This window comes from Tenebrio molitor, unplaced genomic scaffold, assembly GCF_963966145.1.
Source record: "Tenebrio molitor unplaced genomic scaffold, icTenMoli1.1 SCAFFOLD_578, whole genome shotgun sequence".
Lineage (NCBI taxonomy): Eukaryota > Metazoa > Arthropoda > Insecta > Coleoptera > Tenebrionidae > Tenebrio > Tenebrio molitor.
In genome coordinates this window covers 7,690-18,411 of record NW_027184173.1, presented here as the reverse complement: position 1 = coordinate 18,411, position 10,722 = coordinate 7,690, and the positions used below count along the sequence as shown (strand labels likewise).

Genomic DNA, 10,722 nt, shown 5'->3' with positions numbered 1-10,722 from the left:
CCAGTCCAGACGGAAACCGGGGCGCGGGGTGGGTGGGTGGTTGTATGTCCGTGAATCTGTCCGGCGCGCGTCAACATTTCAGTTATCGTCGCGAGAGTTAAAACGAAAGGTGGTTAGTGTGAAAGTGACGTTTTTTCGTGGAGACACGTTACGAAGGGTGAGTACCTAATATAATATAAAACCAACCGAAAACCCACAATAGTGCCCCGGTTTATTATCGTGAATAGGTGTTTGGTAAATATTTTCTGTATTCCAACTAGCAAGTCTTTTATCAAAAAACTCCGGCAACATGGCTATTGTGGTATTGTTGATACCACCTAACTGAAGAACTTAGTTAATAACTAAGTCGACGATTTTATCGGGAAATTGAACGGAGAAACAAAAATAGCTCTTAGCGACAGTTGCCTGAAGTCGCAAATAACGGCGATTGACGAAATCACGTTTTTTTTATTTTAATTCCAATGAACAATACACAGGGTCACAATTATCTGTTATGTATTCTATAATGTTTTGCAAAGTAAATAATGTGAGTTGTCATGCGTAATATTAATTAGCTAAGTAATTTTTGCAAGTATTTTATGTCAGATATGCAATGTATAATAACGTAATGTTGCAAAGTATTTTAATTTTTATGCTAGGTAGAGATAATAACTCGACAATAACTCTTCTCTAATGAAAAAAAAAATAGAAAATGATTTAGGAACATAAAAAATCTCATTAAAACAGGAACAATTGAAATTAAAATAAACATAACATTCTGTACTAAAGTACAGTTTTGTTCACTCCTTTTTTCAAAGTCTTCTGTCCTCTCATTTGCACATACTGCTATTCCAAAACAGTGAAATTGTCTGTTTCAGGGAATCCTTAACGTTCCTTGCTAATGTCAACAACGTTTTCGATGAAACAAAGAGTCGGAAAAATGTCGGCTCATTGTATTCAATAACATACGCGACTACAAAACCATCTGTATCATTTGTAGGAATCGCGGTTTTTTCGATGAGAATTCGTTCTAATTTTTTCTTTCTTAAAAAAGCTAAGTAATTTTAATTTCACTAAAGATGAACATTTAGGCTATATGCTGGGTAATGCAAATCCATCAACCATCAACTAGGTTGTTCAGCAGATGTACGATTGTTTATTTGATTTCTTCTTCCGAAGAGTTGTATTCTGGCAAAATAGAAATTTATTCATAACATAACCTCAATCAACTAAATTATTTCGAATACAATAACCACATAACTACAAGTTGGATAGGCATGGGTGCAAAATACCGATAATGCATGAAACCTAATAATAATAATAATGACATAATAAAAGTTAATTAAAAATCGCTGTTTCACGTCTTTTTCTTTTTTGTTCGAGAGTTTTTGTGGTTCTGAAAAGAACCGTTTATAAATGTGTCGAAAACGAAAAACATCTATTTCGAACTGGTGTACTTGGTGACGGCTTTGGTACCTTCGGAGACGGCGTGCTTGGCCAACTCACCGGGCAACAACAGACGCACGGCAGTTTGAATTTCTCTGCTGGTGATCGTCGAACGTTTGTTGTAGTGTGCCAGACGGGAAGCTTCAGCGGCGATACGTTCGAAGATGTCGTTCACGAAACTGTTCATTATGCTCATAGCCTTACTAGAGATACCGGTGTCGGGATGGACTTGTTTCAACACCTTGTAGATGTAGATGGCATAGCTCTCCTTCCTCCTGCGCTTCTTTTTTTTGTCGCTCTTGGAAATGTTCTTCTGAGCTTTCCCGGCCTTCTTGGCTGCCTTACCACTTGTCTTCGGCGGCATTTTTCAATTCAATTCGATTCAACAAACTCGCGAACTGCTCTGACTCGTGTGCGTGCGTTAACTTTGCACCACCACCTTTCTGATAGGTAGTGTGTTCACCAGAACCCCACCTGAAAACGGGCTCCCACCAATCGTCACGTCCTATTCTCCTATCACGGAGGCTATAAATTCGAAGCACAGCTACCAGCTTTTACAATCGACGAGTCCCGTCCGTCAGTTTTATTACTTCTCGTGGTGTCTAACGAACGAACTTAAAATGTCAGGTCGCGGTAAAGGAGGTAAAGTGAAGGGAAAAGCGAAATCCCGTTCGAGCCGTGCCGGTCTCCAGTTTCCGGTGGGTAGGATACATCGTCTTCTCAGAAAAGGAAATTACGCGGAACGCGTCGGTGCAGGAGCTCCCGTCTATTTGGCCGCCGTCATGGAGTACTTAGCCGCCGAAGTTCTAGAATTGGCAGGAAACGCTGCCCGTGACAACAAGAAGACACGTATTATACCGCGTCATCTGCAGCTGGCCATCAGAAACGACGAGGAATTGAACAAACTCCTGTCCGGAGTTACGATCGCCCAAGGCGGTGTCTTACCCAACATTCAGGCCGTACTTTTACCCAAAAAAACCGAGAAGAAACCTTAAACGAACGATCGATCCATCTCCGTGGCGAAAACTCAAAATATCGGCCCTTCTCAGGGCCACTATAGCTTTTTTTTTTCGTAAAATGACCGATGCATCTTTTCTTTTTGTATTATTATCATTTACGACTGCAATGCCAAAAGGAAAGCAAGGGGTGTTTACGATCTTGGTACATTTATCAGGTAGTCAGTTAGTAATAATTGTCCGTTGTTTCTCGAAAGAACATCATGTTTCTTTTTTTTCCTCTTATTTTTATTTTGTGGTTCTGAAAAGAACCGATTTTGTATTTCGTATTTTATTCTGGTTTTCTCGAACGGTGAAGAGCGCCAGGAAATTAACCTCCGAAACCGTAGAGGGTGCGTCCTTGACGTTTCAAAGCGTAGACGACGTCCATCGCTGTCACGGTTTTACGTTTGGCGTGTTCCGTGTAGGTGACGGCATCTCGGATGACATTTTCCAAGAACACTTTCAGGACTCCGCGAGTTTCTTCGTAGATCAAACCGGAAATACGTTTCACGCCGCCACGACGAGCCAATCTTCTGATAGCGGGTTTCGTGATGCCCTGGATGTTGTCACGCAGGACTTTGCGATGACGCTTCGCTCCTCCTTTTCCCAATCCTTTGCCTCCTTTACCGCGACCGGTCATCTTTTCAGATTATTTCAACTGACACAAAATACCTGCACACCTCGTCCCTAGGAAGTCAACTACCGCAAAATAATAATAATAATTTGTCTGACGTTTTACGGAGTTCGAGTCCTAGACTCATCTTTCCCCAATCTGACTGGCAGGCACCTACGCATGAAATGGTAGGGCTGTGTGACAGACTTGTCAAGTATCGAGTTACCGTACCCCCTAGCTGGTCGGCCTCCAGTTGCGAACCCAGCAGGTCGAGAGTACGGTAGGGGGGTTGTTTGAGAGAACAAATCGCGAGAAGAAAAGGGGGCTGCAGAAGGCGTCGTCGGAATGCTCCCGCTTATGCGTTACAACGAGGGGAAAAACTGCAGAAAAAACCCCTCGTCGGAGCCGAAGAAGAATGGGGGAAACGCTCAAGAAAATAATTATAGACAAGACTATAAAAATAAACCCGGTTTGATTACACTTTTACCTGGTCCTTGGAGCTGGAGATGGCCCTGGTGTGTGATCTGAAACATACTCGAGAGAGTTCAATTATAATTTGTTTGCAAGAGGCTACGCGTTACTGCGGAGTTCTGAAACAAAAGCAACAGACAAAACAACGCGGGGGACAGGGAGTGGTGGTTGCACTTCAGTCCTGTCGGAGGAGCAGACACTTCGGCCGTTTGTGGCGGAGTGGCAAGTGTTCGTCGTAATCGACGGCGTCGCGTACAAGAGGGTTTGGGTGTTGGGCCGCATTCTCAAAGAATTTCTCCGCTACATCTAGCAGGAAATCCTTGATGAGTGGAAGATCTGCCTCCCGATGGAGTTGCGAATTCCTGACGAACCAGGGCGCATTAAAAGCTGCCCGGAGAAATTTATTCTGCACGACTTGCAGTTTGTGGAGTTGCGTGTTAGACACGTTTCCCCACACCACGAAGCCGTACGTCATGGCGGGTCTGACAATCTGTCGGTAGATTGTGATTTTGTTCTTGATGGACAACTTGCTTCGCCGACAAACCAGCGAATTAAGTTGTCCACGAACGATGAGAGCGCGAGTTTTCGCGTGCTCGACTTGGGGAATGAAAGTGAGATGATTGTCGAACTTAACACCGAGGTATTTGACGACGGTTGTCCAGGGGATGACGCGGTTGAACATAGCGACTTCGCCGACCGGTCGGAAATGACGCTTGGTAAAAAGAATGGCGCTGCTTTTTTCCGGATTCACGTCGATTCGCCAAGTGCGAAACCATGATTCCAGATTTACCACAGCGCCTTGAAGATCTCGCGAAATGATTTCGGGTGACCAAGACCGCACTAGAATTGCAGTGTCGTCTGCATACAGTGCGATTTTTGTGTTGTCGGGTTTTGGGATGTCGGCAGTGAAGATTGCGTACAGAGTCGGTGAAAGCACCGAGCCCTGTGGGACGCCTGCCTGGATCTCGCGTTGGGTTGAGAGGACCTGTCCGATTTTTGCATGAAAAACGCGGCGATTGAGGAACGAATTCAATAACCTGACCATCGCCAGGGGCACGCCGGCGGCGTGGAGCTTGTAAACAAGTCCATCGTGCCAGACAGTGTCAAAGGCTTTGGCCACATCGAGGAAAATCGCGCCGGTTGATTGATTTTGGCCGAATCCTTTCGCAATGAATTCGGTGACGTTGATCAGTTGATCCACGGTGGAGTGTTTGGGACGAAACCCAAACTGTTCGTCAGGAATTGTGGAGTTCTCGTCTGTCACTTTGACCAGCCGGGTCAAGATGACTTTTTCGAGAACCTTTCCGATGCTTGAAAGAAGACTGATGGGACGGTAACTTTGGGGAAGTTTGGAGTTCTTCCCGGGCTTTGGGATGAAAATGACTGTCGCTTTTTTCCATCGGGACGGAAAGTGGCAGAGACGGAGGCTGGCATTGAAAATTGCGGCCAAAGCGACGACAACTTTGGGCGGCAACAATTTCAACGCTGTGTTCGAGATGTTGTCGGGGCCGGGCGCTTTCTTCTTCTTCAGGGACCCGATTATTTTTCGGATCTCCGAAGGCGAAGCTGGAGTGATGGGATTGTCGTCATGTCTCGAAAGAATGAGACGAACTTGGTTCTCGATCTCCTCGATGTGGACCGGGTCGGCGTCGACGACGCTTGGTCTGCATTGCAGTTCCAAGCTGTCAGCGAACGCCTCCGCTTTGTCCACGTCCGAGAAGACGAGTCCGTTTGCGCCCTGAATGGGGGGAAGTGGCTTGTGATTTGAACGGAGCGCTTTCGCCATTCTCCAGGTCGAGTTGTCCTCCGTCGTGAGGGATTCGAGTTTGGTTTCCCACCGATCAGAGCGATGATCGATGAGCGCGTATTTGACTTCGTTGCCAAGCCGATTTGCCTCTGTTCTGTCGAGAGCGTCGCCAGTCCGAAAGGCAAGGCGCCTGGCACGATTCTTTGCGCGGATTAGATCGACGATCCATTGTGGCAAAATCTCTTTTTGTCGCGGCTCGACCCGAGTTCGAGTTGAGTCTGTCATGGCGGATTTGATTTTGTCCTCGAGAGCGCCGGCTGCACTCTCGAGGTCTTCGACCGATTCAATCCGAGGAATCGGTCCGAAGTCAGTTTCGAGAATTTCCGCGAAGCGCGGCCAATTTGTGGTGCGAATTGTGATGTTTGTGTTTGCGTCGTTTGCCTCATCACCGATGTGCATCAGCACGGGCATGTGGTCTGAATTTAACGCTAATGAAACGTGTAATCGGATTTGAAATGGCACATTTTTGATTAGTGCGATGTCGAGGATGTCGGCGCGGTAGCCGCGGGAGTCATAATATGTTGGCTCTGGAGGAGCCTCAATTAGGAAGTCGGTCGCGTCCGCGAGGTCGAAAAGAATTCGGCCGTTTCGGTTTGTTTCACGGCTGCCCCAGGTCAGGTGCTTCGAGTTGAAGTCACCTGCGGCGATGACCGAGGCGCCGGTATCTAATATGTTTGTGATGTCATTCTCCCGAAGCCGATCTTGCGGCCTGTGATAACATGAAATGAGTGTCAATGGACCGTTCGCGGTCTCGATTGTCACGGCGGTGGCTTCCAGGCTCTGGAGAGCGGGAAGCGCATTCGGGTAGTGTGGGAGCGTACGGCGAACGAAAATGGCTGTTCCTCCTCCAGCACCGTTAGTGCGGTCGGTGCGATATAAGGTGAAGCCCCGAATTTTGGGGTCCGGGTCGTCGGCGCGCAAGAAGGTCTCGTTGACCAAAATGACGTCGAGGTCATGACTGTCTGCGAAAACCTCCAGCTCGTTGCGGGTGGTTCGCAGACTACGTGCATTAAAAAATGCTGTCTGAAGCGACTTTATTTTTGGGGTTTGTACTGTCATTTATTTATGTCAGCACTTTTGGGATGATTGCGAGAACTTTCGCGAGGATCTGCTCGGTTGAGGTCGAGGTCTGGATTGCCATGAGAACTTCCGTGATGATTTTCTCGGCTGTGGAATTTTTCTGCGCGGGGGCGGGTCGGGGGGTTTGCGCTGGGGCCGCGGGCTTCTTGGACGCCGTTGCGTCAGCGAAGCTTTTCGTCGCGCTTTTGGTCCCTGCAGCAGGTTGCTTGACAGGGGCCGGTTGGGTCTTGGGGGCCGCGGAGGGGGCGGGGGCGGCAGTGGTGGCTGGGGCGCGCTTTTGTTGGGGGCCGGAATGGTTGTGATTTGGAGATTTTTTCCCCTGGTACCCTCGAGGGAACCTGGGGCATCCCCGATAGCTGGCAGTGTGAGCGCCACCGCAGTTGGCGCACTTTGCCGGAACGGACTTGGCCTTTTTGCAAAGGTGGGAGTCGTGAAATTCGCCACATTTGACGCATTTCGCGGGGGCATAGCAGTTCCGCTGGGAGTGGTGGAACCGCTGGCAGCGGTGGCACTGGGCAGTGGTCCCCTTTTTGTGGGGCCGCTCGACGGCGATCAGAAGGTGACAGATCGACTTCAATTGGAAAATTTTTCCTTGGTCTTTTGGGACTTCGACCAGAACGAGAGGGAGGGGCTTTTTGGACCTGGTGGAGATCATCCTGGTCACCTGCTTAGGCGCCAGACCTTGATTCTCCAGGTCGGCTTTGACGTCGTCGACGCTGATTTCCACCGGCACCGTTCGGAGCACGGCTCGGAGTGTCTTCTCCTCGGGGAGGGCGAAGGTGTGAAAGGGCACCCCCCTCGCCTCGAGGAGGCGAGTCATGGAACGGAAATCGTCGACAGTGACCGGGTTGACCCGGATGCCGTCGACGCAGGACCTCGCTTTGGAGAAGTTGATTTTCTTCTGCATCATCGCTTGCGAAAGCGATGACCATTTGGAGGCATCGCGGATGATGATCGGCGGGATTTTGGATTCCGCCGGGGGCTTCTGCTGCGTCACCGGTTTGACGGGCGCAGGTTGGGTTTTCTGGGTCTGAGGGACCTCGGGGGTGGGCAATTTGGGCATTTTGGGGGCCCTCGCTTGCGAGGGTTCACCGCTGGGGCCGGACTTGACCGCTTGTGTCATGGGGGCTGACTCTGGGGTGGGGCGCTTTCGCTGATGCTTACCTTGGACCAAGGTGAACGGGGCTTCTTCGGCAGGCTCGACTGTCTCCTCCATCTCGATTTCCGAGTCGGAAGGTTCGGCCTGCACTGGGTGGGCTGGGGAGGTCGGAGGGGAGACATCAGTCACCTTCTGTCCCTCCTCGAGGACTTGGATTCTCGCATCCGAGAGTGCGAGTCGCTGTTGGTGCACTTCCCTCTCCTCGCGGAGAAAGAGGACCTCTTGTCTCAGCGCCGTCACCTCGGCGAGCAGCTTCTGCAGGTCCTCCTGCGGAAGCTGGACAAGGCTTTGACACGCTGTTGCCATTTTAGGCACCTAAAAAATTCGTGTAAGATGCGGTGCAAAAGCACGGCGTTGTTGTGGATAAATTGGCGAAAATGCCGATGAACGACACTTCCGCCAATGAGATGTTCTCTCGACGAATTGTTTGATCGAATGACCGGGCTCGAGCGCAGCACTGCACATATATACGTAAAACCGTGCGGACCGAGGACTGAACACCGGTCGCGGCACAGGAACGCTGCACAGCACCACTAACACCGAACACTTGACGGTCACCAGCACTCGCAAAACACGTCCGTCTCTCACCAATGCAAGATTCAGACTGCTACCGCAAAATTTCAACTAACGGAGCCTTATATAGATTCAACGGTTCACCATCGACCAATCGACGAAGTCAGCCGTTGACTTTGTTCACGTATAAAAGTACAATTTAATATGGCGGAATTTTTAGTACCCGTTTACCTTTCGACGCGTGCACGTCTAACGATCGTCAGAGTCGATTTTAATAATTGTCAGTTTTGTTTTTCATTCGTTTCATTCGAAATGGCCAGGACCAAGCAGACCGCACGCAAGTCCACCGGAGGAAAAGCCCCCAGGAAACAACTGGCTACCAAAGCGGCCAGGAAAAGCGCTCCCGCCACTGGCGGCGTCAAGAAGCCCCACCGTTACAGACCTGGTACCGTGGCTCTGCGTGAGATCCGTCGTTACCAGAAAAGTACCGAGTTGCTCATCCGCAAGCTTCCCTTTCAACGTTTGGTGAGGGAGATCGCTCAGGATTTCAAAACCGATTTGCGCTTCCAAAGCTCCGCCGTGATGGCCCTCCAGGAAGCGAGCGAAGCTTACTTGGTCGGTCTGTTCGAGGACACGAATTTGTGCGCCATCCACGCCAAACGTGTAACCATCATGCCAAAGGACATCCAACTTGCCAGACGTATTCGGGGTGAACGCGCTTAAATTTTTCCACATCGTGTTTCGGAAGAACAACACGAAACACGAATTTTATAACAAAAAAATCGGTTCTTTTCAGAACCTCAAACTTTACAGGCAAAAAAAAAAATATATCGCCCTTCAACCGGAAATGAATAAAATAAAAATGTCAATAATCGGTCGGTCCTCTCGATTCGGGTTGGGTTGCGGTCGTTCGTAAAATTTTATTGCATCCTGTCATCACCTACCTGCCAGCTGATGCTATCTATTTTATTTGGTTTCGCCGTAAGGATAGTTTTATTTCTTTTTTTCGTCGTAGATTATCGTGTGGCCCTGAAAAGGGCCATTTGTGCGTGCCCCGTTGCCGGTAGTACGATGATGACGTCGGAACGAGGCACAGCCGAACGAACATGAGTCGAGTATCCATCCACGTTTCTCACTTTTTCCTCTTCGGCGAAGCGGCCTTTTTCACCTTGACAGGAATGGCTTTGGCTGTCTTGGGTTTGGGTGCTTTGGGTTTTTTAGTCGGACCAGCCTTGTTAGATTTCTTCGCTTTGGAAGGCGATCGGGGTTTCGGGGCGGCTCTAGTTTTCTTTTCTGCCGAGGAGGCGGCCGATTTCTTGGCTTTCGCTGCGGCGGCGGAGGCAGCGACGGCGCTCTTCTTTTCGGCAGCAGTCTTCTTCGCTTTGGGGGAGGCTTGTTTTTTGGCTGTCTTCGAGGAAGCCTTGTCGGAAGTCGTCGCGACGGCGGTACGTTTGGCGGATGATTTTTTCGTCTTGGATGCGGCGGACGAAGCGGGTTTCCTCTTGTCGGAGGCGGAGGCGACTTTGGCACCACCGGAGGTGGACGAGGCGAGCTTGAACGAACCCGACGCGCCCTTACCTTTCGTCTGAACCAGAGATCCCGACGCCACGGCGCCTTTCAGATATTTCTTGATGAAAGGGGCGACCTTTTCGGCGTCGACTTTGTAATTTGCGGCGACGAACTTCTTGATGGCCTGAAGAGACGATCCTCCGCGTTCCTTGAGTCCCTTGATGGCGTTGTTTACCATCTCGGATGTCGGAGGATGGGACGGTTTCGCCCTGGGATTTTTCGCTTTTTTCTCTTTCTTCGCGTGGGATTGAGGGGTGGCAGCGGAACCGGTGGTGACCGATGATGCTGTTTGATTTTCGACGTCGGCCATCTTTCACGTTAAAACGTTAAAAGTTAATAATAATTATTGAAAAAACACTTGCTCACACACGTACACTTCGAGCACCTCGTGAACGAGAATTGAACAAAAAAATTTTCTAAGTCTTTATAAAATAGTCGCCACTGCGGACGGAAGACTGAACGCGCACCGCGTCCGCCGTCGAAGAAATTGCAGGCCTCGGAATCGTTGCCCGCGTGATGGCATCGTCCTCTTTCCTCGATCACCATCGCCACCGTGTGATCAAGCTGGCCGAACTCGGTTTCCGAAGTTTCCCTGGAGATAGCGAAGTTCGTCTCGGAACGTCGGTGGGTTTCGAATCAGGTACACGCCCCTCCAACCACCAGCCCTAAATCCGGGTCGTCACGGTTTCGATTCGGGACCGACGGTTTACGTCGGCGGTGCGGGGTAGACGCGTCGATTCCGGGAATCCATATTTCGTTCGCCGAAATATTGGTCCATCTCTTCCCGGAATACCGCGCCACCTTCTCGATTTTACGACATCTTCGCGTCGCCAAACGCTTCCGAAACGGTCGAAGCACAGAAAGGACCTGGTGTTCGAACCGAGGCAATTCCGACAACAGGATGCCGCGAACCGCCTCTCCGACGTTCAGGTCGATCGTTTTCGGCGGAAGTTGAAACGGGACGAGTCGACGACGGGTCCCGTTGCCGTCCGGACCCTTCGGGACGGCCGAAAGTCCGTCGAGAGGATCATCCGAAAGGAGACGGTCTTCATCGTCCGACCGATGCCGCACCTACGAGTTTTCCGAT

General features: G+C 49.9%; 1 protein-coding gene across 1 annotated transcript; it reads right to left on the bottom strand.

Annotated features, from left to right (window-relative positions):
- Positions 1 to 6,366: 6,366 nt before the first annotated feature.
- Positions 6,367 to 8,159, bottom strand: LOC138140908 (nucleic-acid-binding protein from mobile element jockey). The gene has a single exon (XM_069061765.1). The coding sequence runs from the start codon at positions 7,857 to 7,859 to the stop codon at positions 6,378 to 6,380; it is 1,482 nt and encodes a 493-aa protein (XP_068917866.1). The 5' UTR covers positions 7,860 to 8,159; the 3' UTR covers positions 6,367 to 6,377.
- Positions 8,160 to 10,722: the final 2,563 nt, after the last annotated feature.